The 19,220-nt window shown below is 47.0% G+C and overlaps 1 protein-coding gene across 1 annotated transcript in view; it reads left to right on the plus strand.

The window, feature by feature from the left end:
- STK36 (serine/threonine kinase 36) overlaps window positions 1-19,220 on the plus strand; it is a 682,518-nt gene that overhangs the window by 29,662 nt on the left and 633,636 nt on the right. The window contains exon 4 of the mRNA XM_069651602.1: window positions 4,340-4,470. Within this exon, the coding sequence (XP_069507703.1) occupies window positions 4,340-4,470 (131 nt within the window). The remainder of the gene's footprint in view (window positions 1-4,339; window positions 4,471-19,220) is intronic.

Below are 19,220 nucleotides of genomic sequence, written 5' to 3' on the forward strand. Positions count from 1 at the left end.
TGGCAGAAGTGAAAGTTAAAGAATTGTAATAAGAAAGACATTGTGAATCAAAGTGGTCCTGCGACGTGTCGAGCAAAATCCTGCACACAATCGAAAGTCTTTGATTTTTGATTCAGAGAGGAAAGTGAGATAAAATGGTCCGAGTCTGATTGAGGGAAACCAATTGAGAACATTGGGGTAAAGTGGGTCTGAGCCCAGCGGAGGGGGACCCGGTATCACCCGAGAAATTGTACATCTGAAATTCCTGAGAATAAAGGAACTTTGATGTTTATTTGTAGCATCGGGCCCTCTGTAATAAGATACTTTGAATGGCCCCGATACTGAGGTTTTGAACTGCATCCTCGTGCTATAGAAGCCAGAGTATGTGCTAAGCTAGAGTGTGCTGTCTTGTCCCGTGCTGAAAACATGGGGAAGGGAAGCCAATGTCTCAACTATCCTGACAGATTATTTCTTGAACACTTTCCTTTTGCATAACATTGTTTCCCACACCATTTGTATCTAGAAATGCAATCTCTCCTTCTCTTCACAAATCTCAGACATCTACAAAAGTCCAACTACCAACTGCACATCCTCATAGGTATTATACCTTTTCTCACTTTCCCACAGAGGCTCATCACCTCGAGAGCCCTGGTTCTCTCTAGGCTGGAATATTGCAACAGCCTCTTTCTCAGTCTTCCTACTCCCACTCTCCGTCCTCTACTACTCATCCAGAACAAAAGCGCAGGACTTATCCTTGGCCTCAAGCCCTGGGACTGCATCTCGCCGGCGCTGAAATCCCTCCACTGGCTCCCCGTGGCTGCAAGCATCAAGTTCAAGACCCTCTGCATAATCCACAAGGCTTTCTCGGGCCGGAACCGCAAGATTTTCAATGCTCTCTTCCTAAATACTCTCCCTCTTGAGTCCTCCGCTCGTCCTCCAACTCTATGCGGCCGAGCCGCTTTCACAAACAGAGATTTGGGGGTAGATCTTTAATCGTCTGTAGGTGCTTCCTTCTGGAACAGCCTCCCTGCCTCTCTCTGTCTTGAGCCAGAGTACCTTAAGTTCTGTAATCTCTTCAAGACCTTCTGTTTCCCTTGCTCCTTCTTCCTCCCTCTCCCCTGCTCACCTGATTTCTTTTCTCTCCACCCTTTTTCTCCTCCCTAACACGGTTCAGTTTTGCTGACTCGTTGCCTGGTTCACCTCCAGAGCCTACAGGTCCCTGGCTCCCCTGCCAGTCTTTTGTGCTAGCCTCTGGGCCACTGCACTTTGTCAACACTACTGCACTTTCAGCGTACACTCCTTGAGCTGGGCAACCTCCCTGCACTTATCCCAGGGCCCTGCTGGATCGGACTCCTTGTTCCGCCCCCGCCTCTGCACCGTGGTCTGTATGCATGCAGGACCTAAATGTACTAGTAACATTTAGTTTGTCTGTCCTTATCCCCCCACCCCCTCACCTTTTTCTGTCCCCTCACCCCCCGCCCCCCAACCGCATGAGCTTGTTCTCAACTGGTGTTTCTGTTTACATCATTCGGAATCTTCAAGGCCTCGGAATGATTACTGTATTCCCTTAATACCTTCCCGCCTTGAACTGCTTTGAAGCACTTCACCTGTGTATAAGCGCTATATAAAACAATACATGAATAAATAAATAGAAGTAAGGATTGGCAATAGGTTTATTAGTATAGGCCCTTTTATCCTGACAAGACTCTACTAGGGCTGTTTTATTATTTGATGGTCATAGCTTGCTCCCATCGTTGGATTTAGGATTAGATAGGCGTTTTACTAACCCATTTGAAAGTTCAATAAACACCCTTGAACTGTGATTACTTACGTCTGTCTTCACTGTTTGATACAATGCTTTGCATACACCAGCTTAAGAATTTGGGACATTTAGTTTTTTCAGGAACATTTTGTTTGGACTTTGAGGGACTGTTGAAAGACTGACAAGAACTGTTTTCTTTGAGAATAACTCTTACTTGCTTCTAACTACTGGATCCAGACCCAGGAGTGATTCCTGGGACAAGCCAGACATACCTTTGGGGAGAACCAAGAGTTCAGGGCACTCCATTTTCTATACCGTTTTGCTAAGTCGTAGGGACTGTTTAGTAGATAGGTTTGGACCAAAGAGTAAGTTTGATTTTGACTAGCCGAGCACCTTAGTTTAGTTAGGAAGGGAACTCCCTTTTAGTAGTAGGGTCAGGAAGAGGTTTTCTTTTAACTTAAATAAAAAACCTAAAAAACTACATACAAACATGTCCTTTGGTCCGAGTCCTTCTTCTGGCTTCTCACAGTTCATATGCACCGGAAGTATACTTGAAACGGCAGCCGTTACGGTTATCCAAATGGGTTAGATGCTTGCACAGCCCTTACCAGAGGGTTGTTTAATCTCCCTAAAAGTAAACAAAGCAAGAACAGAGTCTGCAGCTCTCAGTAAGAGCTGTGCTTTTGGAGTGGCTTATGTTTCCCAGGCCAGAGCAGATTGCCTTTGTTATAAAGAAGCATGCCCCTTATAAATGTGTACAACCTCCTGTGGAGGTTGTAATATGGCAATAACACCCGATCCGGCGCTCCGAGGGATTTACGATAGGATCCCGGCACCATTACTACCCAATCCGGTGGTCCGGATCCAGTGTTTCTGCCATTAGCACCCCAGGTTTCCAGTCCGGAAACCCGGGATACTGATAGTGTATTTTCCTTCAATGAACGGGCCAACTCGCGGCATCCCGTTCATTCAAAGAAAATACTGACTTAAAATGGTTGCTGTGGCGACAGAAGGTGGCACCCCTCTTCCAGTTCCACCGCAGCCCATGACAGAGGCTTGAGCAGCAACAGCGGTTGCATCGCTGCCAAAGGAATAAGGGGAGTAGGGTAGGGTAGGGCAGGTGGGTGTGGCGGGAAGGAAATGGTGACCGCACGGGAAGGGAGGGAAGGCGGCGGGGAAGCAGGCATGGGACTATTCAGAAGGTAGGCCGTGATCGTGGGATTAAACCCGCAACCTGATTGGTTGGCTCCCCCACTCCGGGTGCTAATAAATCCTAATTGCAAACAACAACGGCGTCCCAATCTGGACTAGTTTCCAGGGTTTATATTCACTCTGAGTTCCAAGGTTAAAAAAGGTTTCCACCACTTAGTCTGCACCATAGTTTGAATGCAAGCTTTTAAAGATGCCTTTCATAGAAAAGTTAAATTTTCAGTGGTGTTATGAATGCTGATTTTCATGTCCTGTGCTTGCCCTAATCAGACCAGATCCAAATGGAATTGCATCACATGTCCATGTCCTCAAGGGCATTTAGTAAGGGGATTGCATGTCAGCTGTGAGCCATAAGGGTAGACCATTAAGATGCCTTTTACTGGCGCCCAAAACACAGAAAAAATGCTTTGTTTTAGTCCAGGATGAAGGAATGTTGGGTTTTATAATGCTGGAAAGGACAGAGAGTGTGACTTCATATCTGGTGGAAACCAGAAGTGACTTGCTTCAAACCACGTGCGATGAGCAGGTTCTCTGCTGAGCAAAATCTAAATGAGCTACATCTCTACATACCCATCAAATTGCAAACCAAAGCCATCAACCATGAGGCTAGCCAGTCCTGTGCTGACCTACCTGTAAGTGAACACAGTCTCCTTTGTAGGTGGTCAGCATATCTGTTCCAAGACACTTTTTAGAGAGCCTCTGGTCAAAATGCTGCAAGCTTTCACTTTGATACTTTTTGTTTTATAGGGATACCAAAAGTACCTCATTTACCCTCCTGCCCCTGTATAGGCGAATCAACGAAAATGCCATAGGCAGTGTATTTTGCTTTTCTTTTGCTGCCAGCATTCCAAATGTGACAGTGACTTAATATGATATTCACACCAGACTGTACCATGTTCTTTCTGCTTGTGAGTGTAGTACTTATTGTATATTGCTCTTTTGATATCTACTAAAGCATTCTTTTTTGCCACAGTTCTCATTCCCCTTCTTGCCCCTCCCTCATTACTACTCCCATATCTTTTCTAATTTACAGACTTCTGTTCAATATCTCAACTCCTCTACCTCTTTTAATTCTTCTCTCCCACTTATGGCCTGTTCCCCTCCTTTCTAGGCTCCTACTGTTTCCTTTTACTTGTCCTTGTATCTCTCCCCTCTTAATGCTCTTCTTTTATTTTTTACCCTCTTCTCTCTTCTGCCTCCCCTGCTCCTCAATGTCCCTCTTCTTTTACCTCTCTCTCTACCTTTCCCTGTATCTTGGTCTTTTTAAAAAAAAATGTTACCACTTCCCCGACCCCTTTTACTTTGCTGATCTCCCGTTTCCACTCACTGTCCTGTCTTCACCCCCACCTGTTTCTCTTGCTCTAATCCACCCTTGTTCCTACCTTTTAGGTGCAGGACATTGCTTGTCAACTTGTCTCAGCACTTTATTACCTGCACTCTCACCGAATCCTGCACCGGGATATGAAGCCCCAGAACATCCTGCTTGGTAAAGGAGGTGTTGTGAAGCTCTGTGACTTTGGGTACGTACCTCCAAAAATCTGGCCACCTCAACATAAGTACCTCTGATGTAGCAATGCCCATCAACGAGTTCTGTGACCTCCGATTTGAACTCTGGGTGTCCAGGAAATCTAACTTATTAATCAGTGGTTTAATGCTGGCCAAACAAGAAGACTAAGTGCATTACCCAGTAACAGCAAAGGAAAGAAACTACTGAGTAACGGAGTTGGTGACCATGAGGTTTCTACATGATATTCTTGGTGGAAAAATACATTGTCTGGGTTGTCTGTTCTGTTTTCTCCCTCCCGCTAAAAAGCCTTCACAGCATATTATCGGACTAGTATCATTTTATAAACAAAATCCAGTCTTAGAATATGTGGGGAAAGTGCTGGATAGTGGGATATTAATAACCTTGTTCTCCAAACAATCAGTGATATCACTTAATTCAATCTATAAGCAGACGCCATACATAATTGAATCAAATTAACATACAAGCAAAAGGCCTGTGGAGTGTCTAGACAAGTAGTAAAACAAGTATCTTTTTTCAAGAGGTATTTTTATTCTGTCATCCTCTGCAGTTACTTGATTGGGCATAGTTGTGCAGCACCAAACGAAATCAAGCCCAGAAACGCAAAAAAGCTGGGTAGTTAAGGTTCAATGCTAGCATGATGGCATTATATATAGTGTGTTTTAGTTTGAACAAGTTTTCAAAAAAAAATTCAAGTTTGAAAATAAACCTTTTCATATGGTTTACTGTGCTGTGCCTTTAAGTTTGCTTATTTCTTTTAATGCATTTAATTTGTTTTGTTTAAAGTGCTTTCCCTGCTTTTGCGCTCCACCATCCTTCAAACACTCATCTTTCCTATCCTCTTATTCATGTTCCCCTCTGTGTAGTCATGTATGAAAGCAATTTAACGGGACTACATTCTGTGGCAGGACCACCGGGTCTTGCCAGCTCATTGCTTGCGCTTTCAGAAATGGAGGCAGATAAAAGAGAAGTTTTAAGCGTTTCCTTACATATTGAGCTCAAAATGGATACCTGTCAAATGGCACAGAGGTTGTTGGGAAAAGAGTGGCAAAAAGTAAAGGGCTGGATTACGTTCCAAAGTGTCCATCTCTAGCATGATGGTAAGGCAAAAGCAGATTTTCTAATGACTCAATAGTAGGACATTCCCTCTTGCTCCAAATGGTGTCCTTGCCCAAAAGCATTGTTCCAAAAGTACAACAAAATTCCAAATTCCATGGTAACAAAACACCCGGAAAGTTCACAAATGAATTTCCCAGTATCCAAAACACAAGTATCTTACACAAATGGCCTAAGGGAGGTTGTCTGGTCTTGTCTCCTTTCCTCTGTCGTGCTTATAAGGAGGGTGATTTGATTCCTCTTTTTTCTTCTTGTGCTACGGGTAGTGCCCTACAGTGGTCACACAGCTCTATAGCACACTGATGTTTCATTGTTTTGCCAGTGTTATGGCTGTTTCTTAGTGGTTTACTCAGAGATTTGCTTGCCAGGAAGTATCAGTGGCCCCTATAGGAGAAGCGTTACACTAATCTACCTGCTCATTATTTCCCTTGATGCTGTCTCCAGGTCCTGCCTGCCTTCTCGTTGCTTCTTCGTATTCTCTCCTTCCTACTGCCCAGCATAGTGTCACCATGTTAGACCTCCTGCCACTTATTTACTCTCCTGGGACCCATGTGGACCTCATGAACTTCCCTTTCCTGGGTATTTAAGCTGTTGCTCTCTCCTGTTGAACTTGAATCGTAACCCATTATGTCTCTCTCTCTAGCTCTCTAAGCCCCCCCCTGCCTCCTTTGATCTCATGCCTTCTTGGTTCTAATCACTGTGATGAGGCGCAAGGCATCGGACTCTGAAAGGGGGAGGAACCCCTTTCTATGATGTTACCCTGAGAAGGAAGCGCTATCCCTGCCCTTTACCTGAACTTAGACCCCCTTCCGACGAAGTTAAGACCTAGTTAAGACCAACCCCCTCCCTAATGTGGTCTTCCCGTAAAGACCACATCTCTGAACTCAAAAGACAAGTCCACTGGCTTCCTGTTAAACAAAGAATCATCTTCAAAGCCCTGGCCCTAACTCACACATGTCTCCATGACCTTGCTCCTCCCTATCTAACTCGTAGGATTATCAAACCCCCCTTGCGCAAACCATCCAGATCACAGTACTCAGACCTCTTGTCTGTCCCTAAGACTCACAAAGTGCGTGCAGGCGGCTCCGGCTTCCCTTCAGTTGCCCCCACCCTTTGGAATGCGCTCCCTCCCCACCTCAGAGCCATTGAATCCCACACTGTCTTTCGTAAAGCCATCAAGACCAACCTCTTTGTTTGATTTCTTAAAACCTGCAATACACTGTAACATGTAACCACCAAAATGTAATTAAGTTCCTTCTAGGGCGGCTTCTCTGTAACCCTTAAGTAAGCCTCCTTAAGCTTTGATTCAGGGCCTCGATGTCTGCGGAGTGTTTGTGCGCTTTACAAATCCAAATAAATAAATAAATAATGAACTTATGCGTTGCAAAAACTCTGCCATTATCCTAGAAAGTACTCGGACGAGGAAGAACACGAGTTACCTAAGTGAAGATCTCTTTCCCAGTACTGTGAAGAGGAACATCCCCAATGACTCACAGGAGAGTTTGAAGATCAGTACTGTGACGAGGGAGTTGCACGGAAGCATGTAGAGTACACTTGAGAACCACAAGGAACAGTATAGTGGTTACTGGTTTCTGATTGGTCCATCTAGGGTAGAAATGGAGGAGGGAAACCAGGAAGTGTTGTCAAACTTTCTCTGGAGGAGCAGGGATTATGTGCTGAAACAGAAGGGGCTGTGGACCTCTGCAATACCCAGCGAGAGGGGAAACCCTTGATCCCCAGCAGCCTGAGGGGAACTGGAGTTTCTTTCACTGGAACCTCTCTCACTAGACAAACCCTTGAGCATCATCAGTCTGCGGAAGAGATCAGCTGGAGAGCTGAAAAAGGAACTTCCGAGAGGCCAGGGGATGCTGAAGAAACCACCTCGTGTTGCAGAGTACCAGAACCCTCCTGGACCAAGTGCAAAGGTACGTGGAGGCGGTGGGGCCCGGAAGGCACAGGAAGACTGCAAAGAGTGCAGAAGGGTCAAGTACCCATTGGAGTTTTATGAAGCACACAAAGAAGGTGCTGAACTACAAAACAAACCTGAGAGCAGTCTGGAACCCCTCGAGACTTCAGAGGGGCCAAGAACCAATTGAAATAGTGCAAGCAATAGAAGACCTTCATAAAACATAGAAGGCGAGTCTGGGACACAGAAGGGTCGCATTAATCTAACGGAGTGTGCTCGATCTCAAGCACCTAAGGGAAACCACCATATCACATCTCCACGCTTACTCTCTTCTTTACACCACCACTCAACTAGAACACAGCGATACTATGACACCATTCGGTATAGCTGTTCTCATACCATCACTTGCCTCATACTGGCCATCATCTGGTTACGCACCCTCCAGCCTAGGCGTTCTCCTCAGGCCTAACGCAGCCAGAATCGATCTGGATAACAACCTGCCAGAACGAACACATACTCTTGATCCCCCACCCACCACACCTACCGCTAAGAAGCAGCTATCCAATGCCTCACCTGCTGCACACACATCCGGTGCTCACATGTACCTTCTCTCTCTCTGTCTCTCTTTCTCTCTTCTCCTCCCCCCCTTCGGTTCCTGAGGGTGTTCAACCTAGCAGCACCTTGAGATGATACGAATGGTACATAGGGCGCTATATAAATGCAAAATAACATAACTTGCACCCATATGAATAGTGCAACACGCTGAATCTTCATAGCCACGGCACCCAGCAGGGTAGTGTACCAGGTTGACTGTGGTATCAACTGCAGTAGATTGACCAGAGGTAGGAGTGTCACTCCCCCTGGCGTTGAAACCTTCGGGAAACAAGCCAAGAGGAGGAAGGCACTGTTTGTGTGAGAATTAAAAAGACCCTCATTGAACATTCAGTGTGCACGACAGTCCCAGGAGTAAGACTGTTTTGGGGAACGTTGCTTCTGGCCCCTTACCATCACCCACTAACTTTGGATGGTCTCCTTTTGTTTTCTTCTTCCAGTATCATTTTCTGTGTAATTGCTCTTTCTTACTATTCTTTTCCATAGCAATCTTTCTCAAATCCATTTCTTCCTTCTATATCACCTTCCTAATCTCTATTGGTAGGAATCTCACTTTCCACTCTGCTGTCTTTTACTTTTAAGATGTAAACCCTTGCTTTACTTGATAAGCAAGTACCCTTCTTGCTCTGTTGCCAAGCAATCCCGTCTTCTCTTTGTTCTAGTTCTTTCACATTTTGCTTCTGTTCTGCTCTCTCTACATGTTTATCTGGAGAAATCTTATTTTATGGTCTGTTTCTTTTACTTCCAAGTGGTACGCCTTGCTCCACTTGCTTAAGTTGTTTTTTTCTTCTCTAGTGACCCTTTTTAACAATCCAATCCTTCTATATTCTCCCATGCTTCTCCAAGCTTGCATCTTCCCTGCAGCACCTTGCTGTTCGTCCTTCTTGGGGAACCTACATGCTCGAGGCGCCAACGCTCTGCGGCTCTCCTGCTCCCCAGTGGCCAGCTCTCACGCGGAATGCCTTGCTTTACAGAGTACTTATTAGGGTCTCCCAGGAGCTGTCTTCCTTCATGCTTCTCCCAGGCCTGGCAAAGGCTGACCGTACTATCATTTTTGTAAACTGTTCCTGCTGCCTTTGTGGGCTGTAAGGTGATGTTGTACCTCGGTGATGTGATTTGTGCTGTTTTCAGACTGGGCCAAGTGCTCCTTGTCAAGTGGACTCTCTTGGGGCTGGCCTAATGTAGTATCTGCCATTTTGGATTTCATACGGGTTTTGTCTCATTCCCCTCCAATTAAGCTGCCTGCTCTTCTCTCTGTACCTCCATGGTATGCTTTGTGCTTTGACCCTTGAGCTGGTGGGACCAACCAGTCCAGACCTCTGCCATCAAGAGACACAAGTCACAGGTAAAAACCGCTTGCAGGGAGTTGTACGTCTGGAGAAGAAAGAAACCAGTCTTTGCAAAGCCAACAGGTAGGTAGAATGTCCCAGTAGTGAAGAAAAGGTAATTTCAAAAGAGTAGGTGTCCCTTTTCAATCCCACCACTCTAAGGAAAGGTTCCTAGATTTGCTGAACCCACGTATTTCAGTCCTGAGAAGTCTTTGGCAGCATACTGGAACTATCCTGTGAGCTGACCAGCTTCATCCAAGGCATCTCGTGCGCATCAGTCTTCATTCTGAATTTCACCTTGGAACATCGCAGGTGGCCAGCTTGTGGGCATAGACATGTATTCCTGAGCTGCTTCTTTCTACCACAAAAGGGTCCTTGCTGCAGCTGTGGCTTTGTTCTCGACACAGGAGTAGCCTGCAGTGTTCAAAGCTGCTGCCTGTCTCAGCCGTGTCCTGGGGGTCTCCCGGCACCATGGGACCTATGGTGGTAATTTTGAGGTACCTGGGGTCATCCAGCTGCTAACTATCTGGAACTGCCTTGTTGGGAGCACCAAATATCCTCCTAATGGAACCAAATCTGGACAATGAAAGCTACCACTGCACTCGAGGCCCCTGGACCTATTGCATCGGAACCAGCAGCTGAAGTAAGTGAGCCTAACATGTGGTTTCTAGTGGAATCTAAGTTCGCGGGCGAGCTTGCATGCCTATTTTCACCCCACCTCCCACCACAGGGTTGCCTTGCTGTAAAGTCTTCACAATACCCTTCCCTTGCCTTGCCTGGTCATGTCTGATGGAGTTCCAGCCAAGTATTCCCTCCCTGGGATTCCCCTAGAGAGTCGTGATTTGGAGAGGACCCCAAATCACTTGAACATTCCTTTGTTTCTTCAGTACTAGAACATTTTACCTACCTGCTGGCCTTTTCAATACTGTTTTTTTTCCTCACTTCTACAGGTACTTAACTGGGGCTTGGGACTTAGTGGCATTAGGCCTAGCTTATCAGGGAAAGACTTCTCATGTGCTAGGGGCTTTATTGGATCAGGCAGTGTAATCTGCTTCCTTGCTTTTCATTACGTACTATTGCTTTTGCATTGTTTAACTGTTTCCCATTAACTTTACGGCTTGCAGTTTTCATGGTTCATTGCTGAATCACTTCTGTTTTAGAAGTAAACTGTGCATTATCTATGTGGAGATCAACTGTGTATGTTCATAGTTTTGATTTAAAAATACTTTCCTGTGATTTTAATTGCTTTTGGTGTGCTGAGGCCGAATAAGTAGTGTATTTTAATACTTAGTCTATTTTTGAGTGCTCTGTGTGTCTCATTGTTCACTTAAACCACCACATCTTCTGAAGTCGACCATTTACTGTTGAGCTACTCTACCTTGCTGTTCTTTGTTAAAATTTTATTTATCATGCACATGGTTAGTTTTACATATCATAAACAAACATTATTAGAATGCTGACACATATATTGAATTGCATGCAGTACTTTCTTGGTGTTGGTTAATTGCCTACATTATTCACATCCTGACGTTCCAGGTACTGCCAGAAGTCACCGCAAATGTCACGCGGACGGCACCCTTCTGGCTGTAAGTTGGCATACGTTTCTTCCATGCCATTTGCCAAACCATGTCATTTAGCCAGTTGTCATACGTGGGGACCACCCTCCATGTCCAGTGCATCAAAATAACTCTTTTTACCAACACAAGTCCAAGGTTGACCAATTTATGCTTCAAAGGATTCAGCTTCTGCACATATCCAAATGAACACGTTGAGGTTTCCCATAACCGAGACTGGTCCACAATCACATCTTATGCATGACATATTGCATCCCAAAATGAAGACAGTGCCTGATACGACCACAGCAAATGCACTATACCAGCTTCCAAAGTATTGCACCTGGGGCATCTTCCTTCCGAGGAGGGAGACATTTTCATAAAATGGGCCGGGTTGAAGTATGTTCTGTTTAGAATCTTGAAGTGGTTTAGCCTATACCTAATGATACCTGCTTAGTTTATCTGCAACCAGTGAGTGTCTATGAAAGTGACATCAAGATCCCTTTCCCATTTGCCACTTATGTCCACTGTTTGCTCACCCCGAGACGTCTGCGCTAGTTTAAATAATGCCGACACAGACATTTTCTTCGGGTTCGACAACAGTAAATAGCTAAGGCATAGATGTGATGCAGGTTCTTGTGGAAATTCAGGGCACACCGGAGCCATGGCCAAGCAAATCCGAAAATACTGGAGCCTGCTGAGCGGTGTATCGCCTACATGTCCCATGGGACAAATGTCCCATCATAGAACAAGTCGCCCAAGTGTCATATTCCAGCCTCTTGCCAGTGTGTTGCCAGTGACTTATCCTGTGCTGGAAACGGCATATCCCAAAACGGTATGGCTCGGTTATATAACACTGTGTTCTTAGGGCGCCTAACTAACCTAGCCCTAGCCCAAGCCTTCAGCGTGGCTTTCACCTGGTCCAGTCGATGGGTATGCTGATGTGTTCCCCCCATGATCGTATGTATCAGTGCCATCGGAAAACCCCCCTGTCTCTCCAGCCCCCATATGTGATGACTGCGGGCCACTTTCCACCCAAAATGTTGCGTAATATTCCTGTGCAGCCAAGTTGTACTTCTCAAAATCAAGGGCTGACAGTCCCCCAAGTTCATACGCCATTGTGAGTCTTTGCCATTTTTCCCGAATTTGCCCCTTTCAGACGAACTAAGAACATACCTGTGCCATTTTGTCAAAAAAAGATCTACCGGGCCATAGCGGTATGTTGCTAAATACATTTTAAAAATGTAGGCATGATGGTCATTTTTATTAATGCAACCCATCCGATACAGTTGTCTAAAATCAAATAAAAAAATCAAACCCGTCCCATCAGTGAAATAGGAAGCTGGTTCCACCGTTCCAGCTTAGTGAAAATTTTAGTAACCATGAGTTCTTAATTGAGCGATTTGACGAGAGCGGGTTAACCGCAACCTCAATATCTAGGAACGTTATATTTGTGGTTGACTACCGCATCCCAGGGATGCTACATGGTTCCTGTGTAGCGTCCGTTAACGGAAAGACCTCAGACTTGTTGTTGTTTGGATGCAGGCCAGAATGCTTCCTGTACTCTCGAACTACGGTTAATATCTTCTCAAATATTTCCCTGGGTCTTTTATGTACATAATTATATCATCACTGTACAGTGTGATAAATTCCACCCAACCAGCAATGTTAATCCTGGCACCCACATGGCGAGCTCGCATGAGATCCGCAAGTGGTTCTATCACTAGGGCTAACAGGGTTGATAGTGGGCACCCCTGCCTGGTGCCGCCCCACAACATTAATACAGGCGAGTGCATCCCGTTTACATACACTCTGGCATATGGCTGTGTATACAGAATTTTCACCCATTTCGCAAAATTTGGCCCAAATCCATAATTATTCAGTATCCTAAACAAGAAGGGCCAGTAAACTGAGTCGAATGCTTTTAGCATATCCCCTGAACGTCCTGTAGCATTTGTGCAGTCACATTATACATCCGGCGTATATTGGATACCATGGACCCCCTCAATATAAATTCTGCCTGGTCCACATGTACCCATATATGGCATTAACTGATTCAGCCTAGATGGCAGAATGATTGCAAAAATGTTCACATCAGTATTTATTAAAGACAGCGGACGGTACAGGCCAATCATCTGGAGGCTTGCCGGGTTTTTAAAAACCTTTATTTTTAACTTTTATGTCAACATAGTACAACTACACACCCACATTAGGGTGAACTTAACTTGCGCCAAATCCCACTTGTGCCGCCCCCCCCAACCTCCTGACGTCCCACTCCGAAGTTCAGTGCACATTGTGCTGCGTATTGCATCGCCCCAGTTCAATGCCTCAGTGAGGTGGAGGTACTAAGCCAGATGAACTGCCGAACATGTCCTTCTCTTCTAACTGTCGATTTCTGGGGAGGACGGGGCATCCTCTGCTTCGTTCATCAGAAAGGTTACCAGGGGCCCCCAGATGTCCGGCGGACAGGCATGAAGGGGCAACAGTTTAATGAAGTCTGTTTCGACATCTTGGCAATACAGAATGTCCCTGCGCCAGGCAGCAACTGTGGGGGGGGGGGGGACCTCGACCCCAGGCCATGGCAATCCGCCTCCGAGCAAGAGTCAGCAGCAGGCCAGCCAATTTTCTTATTGGTGCTGACAGGAGCCTCGTCATACCTAGTAGGGCTGCTGTCTGTGCGGGCTTCACGGCTTCTCCCACGATCGTGGCTGTTGTCTCTAAGACTTGGCTCCAGAATAGGGACAGTTTGTGGCACTCCCATGTGAGGTGCGCATATTCCGCCGAGGTTGAACCGCACCTTTCACATTTTGCAGATGTCTCAGGGTGATGTTTGTTTGCTTTCGCTGGCGTGTAGTAGGTTTGGTGAAGGAAATTTAAAATGGATTAGCTTAAAGCGAGATTTGAGAGCTATCTTCTACGTTTGTCTCAGAATGAAGGTCCAGTCTTCCTCAGGGATGTATGTACGTAGGGACTTTTCCCATCTGGATTTTGCACGGGAGTTGCTGGTGGTCGTGTCGGTGATAATAGATTTGTAGATCTGCGATACCAGTCTGCCTTCTCCCTGTGCTTGTATTGTGTTATGGAGTAACTGCCAGGTTTGTGGTTGCTTTGGAAAGCCAGGTAGGATTGCTTGCAGAGTGTATTGAGTGCTAAAATAGATGAAAATGTCAAGTGCGGTATTGCCGCCCCTCTGTCTAGCTTGTTGTGGGTTTATGAAACTGTCCTCAATGAATAAATCTCCCAGGGAGTTTATGTGGAGCTTTTCAACCCATTGGTGGTAACTTTCTCGGATGGCAGTGGCACCCCTGGTATGAATTTCGCAGGATGAAGGGGAGAGTATCACGTTTGCACTCCATATTTTTGGGCAAGTGTTTTCCAAATCTTGTACGTTGGCACTAAACAGGTTGGGTGTCGCCAGGGCCCGTTCCACTTGCACGTGGGGTATGACTGGTTGTGTGGCGTACCAATGACTGTGCTTGTGCCGCCCAGAAGTATTTCTCCAGATCTGGAAGGGCTAGTCCCCCGCTCGTCACCTGAAGACATAGCGTTGAGTGCGCCACTCTGGCCATTTTGCCCGCTCATATTAATTCAAGAACCAAGCTTTTCAATCTTTTCAGGTAAGATTGTGGCAGTAGTATGGGAATGTTAGTGAATAAGTACAGTAGTTTCGGTAGTATCACCATCTCGACTAGGGAGGCTCTTCTCCAGAGAGTCAATGGCAGGGGCTTCCATCGTACCACTTTTTCTTGCAATGATTTGGTGACTTCTTCGTAATTGTCTCGGAACACCTCTTGATGCGTCGGTGCCAACTGAATCCCTAGGTACCGGACCTTGGATCTTTTCCATGTGAACTGAAAGTCGTCTGCAAACGCCCTGGTCGATGGGGTCAATGGGAATGCGATGGATTTTGACTGATTTTTAAGCCTGAGGCTGCTCTGAATTTAATGACTTCTTTCATTACTGGATTCAGATTTTCTTCGGGGTCGCGCATAAACAGCGCTACGTCATCTGCGTATAGGGATGTGATGAGCTTGTGTGGTCCTAGTCCTCTGTTGCCTTAATTCCCTAAGGTTGGACGCCAATGGCTCCATTATTGGGGCAAAAATCAGCGCCGAAAGTGGGCAACCCTGTCTAGTTCCGTGTTGTAATTCCACGGGGGCCGAATTTGCTGTTCCCACAATGATGTTAGCCTCTGGGTTGGTGTAGAGCAGGGACACTAGTTTGATGAATCTGGCACCTAGTCCCATCCTGGTGTGCATTGCGAACAGGAAGGGCCACTCCACCGAATCAAATGCCTTCTCGGCATCGAGAAGAACCGCGACTGCCTGCTGAGCGGGATAACGCCGAACATTCTTCTGATTCCAAAGGACGTGTTGCGGCCCGGAATGAACCCTGCCTGATCTGCCAGGACCAAGGCGGGCATTAGTGGCATCAACCTGTTTGCAAGTATCTTTGCTAGAATTTTATTGTCAAGGTTAAGCAAGGATGTTAGCGGCACAGAGGGTTTTGGGAAGTGTCTTCTTTTCAAGTGCCTCATCGTATACTGCCGCTAGGAGGGGGGCAAGGGTATTATCGAATGCTTTGTAAAATTCCCCCGTTAGGCCATCCGGTCCAGGTGCTTTGGCGTTCGGAAGGGTCTTGATGGCTTCTATGATCTCCTCTGGCGTGATCATTTCATTGAGTGGTTCCCGCAGATGACTCTCGACCCAGTATAGCTCTGTGTCTTCGAGATACTCCAGTAGAGAATTTGAGTCACTGTTATGCTTTGTGCTGTATAGGTCTTGGTAGAAAAGCCTGAATTCTTCTGCCATTCCTTCGTCTGTGTGGATCATTTTACCCTGTTTGGAGCATATGCCTTCTATAGGGGGTAACTTGTTATCTGCCCTTATCAGGTTTGCCAGAAGGGCACCAGGTTTTTGGCCTTCACCATACTGTCTGATTTGGTTGTTACGGGCTAGAAATTTTAATTCTCGTTCCGCTGTGGTATTAAAGATCGAAGTTCCTCTTTCAGGGCTGCTTTTATTGTGGGGTCGCCTGTGCTTATGATTTGTCGTTCCAGGTCTTTAAGGCGCCTTTCGCTGGCTGCCAGCTCATGCCTGATGAGCTTAAGAATACCATTCTCCTCAGCGAGGCAAATTCCCCTAGTGAAACATTTCAGCGTTTCCCAGACTGTGCCGGGGGAGGAGACCGACCCTGTGTTAACTTCCAGGAACGTGGCGATTTCTTCTCTCAGCTCGGCTGCAAATACCTCATCTCGCATGGATCCGTTTTTGAAACGCCAGCGCTGTACTGGGGATTTAGAGTTGGCTGGATTGAGATTGAGGCTTATCGGGGAGTGATCGGATAGCGTTCTTGGGAGGATACAGCAAGAATTGCTCACCAGCGGACCCCGTGCAGAGATGAAAAAGTAGTCGATCCTGGAGCTCGTGTTATGTACTGCCCAGTGAAAGGTGTACTCTTGGTGTTCCCCATTAGCTGCTCTCCATGCGTCCTTCAGATCAAATGCCCTGCAAATTTCTTTTATTTGAAAACAGGCTTTGGACAGGGGCTGTGGCATAGTTCTCGATCTGTCTTTCGCCGGGTCGAGAACTGTATTCATATCGCCTCCCCAAATTAAGGTTGACTGAGCCTGGGCGGAGAGCTGTGTTAGTACCCAACCAAAATTGTCGGGGCCGTCTGTGTTTGGAGCGTAGGAGTTGACGAGGGTTATACTTTGGCCAGCTACTGTGCCACTCACTAGAATGGCTCTGCCTTCGTTATCCTTTACGGAGTGGATTAGCCGGAAGTTCGTTCTCCTATGGATAAGGATATCGACTCCTCTGGAGTACGACGAATATGAGGAGAAGTACCTGTGGCAACCCCAGCTTCTGGCCCAGAGGTGTTCTTTCCCAGGGGGTAGATGTGTTTCTTGAAGCACGGCTACGTCGATCTCGTGCCTTCTCAAGTATTGCAGGATTTTTCTGGTTTTGATCGGGATGTTACCCCCTCTTATGTTCCATGTTAAAACCTTGAATGAAGCGGGTCAAAAAGTTGATTACGTCTCGTTATATTCATGTTAGCCGGCAGCGATGAGGCCAGCCCAGGTCTCGTGCTTTTACTTGATGCGCACTGGGTCTCTTGCTGAATGATGTGGCGGCTTCGCTGGGGACGGCTCTGTAGAGGTAGTGGGCTTATCAGGGCGGAGGGGCGTGGGTCGGGCTCAGGCGTGAACAAATGGCCCGTGTCCAAACTAATAACTTTAAAACTTTTCCCATAGCGCGGACAACCCCCAACTTGTCCGTCGGGATCCCCCCCAACTTGAACGTGGGAACAAATGCTGTGCTAGGGGCGCTTGGGGCTTCCCCAACGACTCTGCCCTGCCGTGTTTACTATCTTGCGCTTGTTTCGGTTGGCTCCTTCTGATTAACTGGGGTGATTATTGGGTTTAGTTTCCTTAAGGAGGATTCCTGGGGTTTCTTTCTCTCAGGGGACGGAGCTGACGAGGATGGTGATCCGGGCAACCGTTCTGGTCTAGGAACGTGTGGGCTTCTTCCGGGGACTGGAAGAAGTGGACTCTTCCATTGTGTTGTACTCTGAGCCGTGCCGGGAACAGCATTGAGTAGACCAGCTGGTTGTCTCGAAGTCTTTGCCTGACATTGGTGAAAGCTCTTCTCTGTGCTTGGACAGCGGCCGAGAAGTCGGGGTAGAGGTGGATTTTGTCCCCGTCGTGGAACAGTTCTCCCTTCTCTCTGGCCAGGCGGAGAATGGCGTCCCGGTCTCTGTAATTTAGTAATCTCGCAATGATGGGTCTGGGCGGGGCACCAGGGGCCGGTCTGGCGGACGGAGTCCTGTGCGCTCTCTCTATCATAAACAGTTGTGAGAACGCTTCTCGGCCAAAGAGAGAGATGCAAAGTGATTCAACATAATATTCCATCTTTGTCTGGGGTTCATGTTCTCTTACTCCAATGATTCGGATATTGTTCCGTTTGGAGCGGCCTTCTAAGTCCTCGCATTTGGCCATGGTTGTAGTCATTTGGCTTTCAAGTCTGGCTACCTTGCTCGATAAGGCCGTTGCGCCGTCGTCCAGGTCGGAGACCCGCTGTTCAACCTCAGTTAGTCGCTCTGTGTGTGTCATGATCTCTGCTTCCAAAAGATCAGGACTTGCCCGACTCCCTTGGAAGCAGACCCATAACCCCGGTTCCGAGTGCCAGCCAGTCCCAATTGGGACCTTTTGGACCCTGTGCTGGCGCCAGTGGCACCAGGCTCATAAAGATGCCCAGTCCCAGCGCTGGAAGCGCCGGGCTCATAATGCTTGGGTGGACTTACCTGCAGCAGACCATGCTGCTTACTTACCTGCCAGTTGAACCCCTGATCCTCTTCTGTTTGGGACTACTTTTCCTGTTGGGTGGGGCAGGAGCTACTCCCTAGGTTCAGAACACTGGAACTCTTCTGGAAAGCAGGAACTCTTTTCTTACCTAGGCGTGGCTGTGGAAGGAGACACCTAAGCACTACAGGAGGCTATTTAAACCACACCCGATGGATGAATCTTGCTTTGTGTTATTCTGCATTCTCTGCAGCAGAACGCTCATCGTGTCTTCTGCTTCTGATCCTGGGCCTAAAGGAACAAAGGCTTACCATCCTGGAATCCAGTCTTCAGCAGCACCTGTAAAGACAAAGAAAGAACAGGTTAGCACTACGGTCTTCAGTGGCAGCGCATCTCTTACCTGGTCCATCGGCTGTCACCAACGCCTCGCGCTGCATTCCGGCATCTGAAAGACAAAGGCTTACCTACTCTTCGCACGCTCCGGAGGCCTTCGGCGCTGCATCCCGCATCTGAAAGACAAAAGAAGATGCGTTTAAAGACATTGGGCAACTTTATTACTCAAGTGCCATTACTCCTTCCCACGCCGAATCCAGTGGGTATTCCAGCACCCTTCGGCTTCTCTAAAGCTCCGAACTTGTACCTGCAAGATAAAAGGGACAGTTAATGCGCATCGTGAAGCAGGCTACAAGCGCTTACTTACATGCTTCCAGGCGCTTCTATTCCTCACGCGGGTTCGATCCTCAACTCTCATCAGCCCGCCATCCGCCATCGCCGGAACCCTGCAAAACAAGAGATATCATTACAAAAGACTTTTAAGACATTTGAAGTGCCCAGAACTTACCGTTCGTGCAGTTAACGACGGACGGCAGTCCTCTGAGGTCAAGAGGCCTGCACCCTTATCCAGTGAAGAAACTGGTTACGGCACCC

This window comes from Ambystoma mexicanum, chromosome 3p, assembly GCF_040938575.1.
Source record: "Ambystoma mexicanum isolate Mex_15411 chromosome 3p, UKY_AmexF1_1, whole genome shotgun sequence".
In the NCBI taxonomy this organism is placed as follows: domain Eukaryota; kingdom Metazoa; phylum Chordata; class Amphibia; order Caudata; family Ambystomatidae; genus Ambystoma; species Ambystoma mexicanum.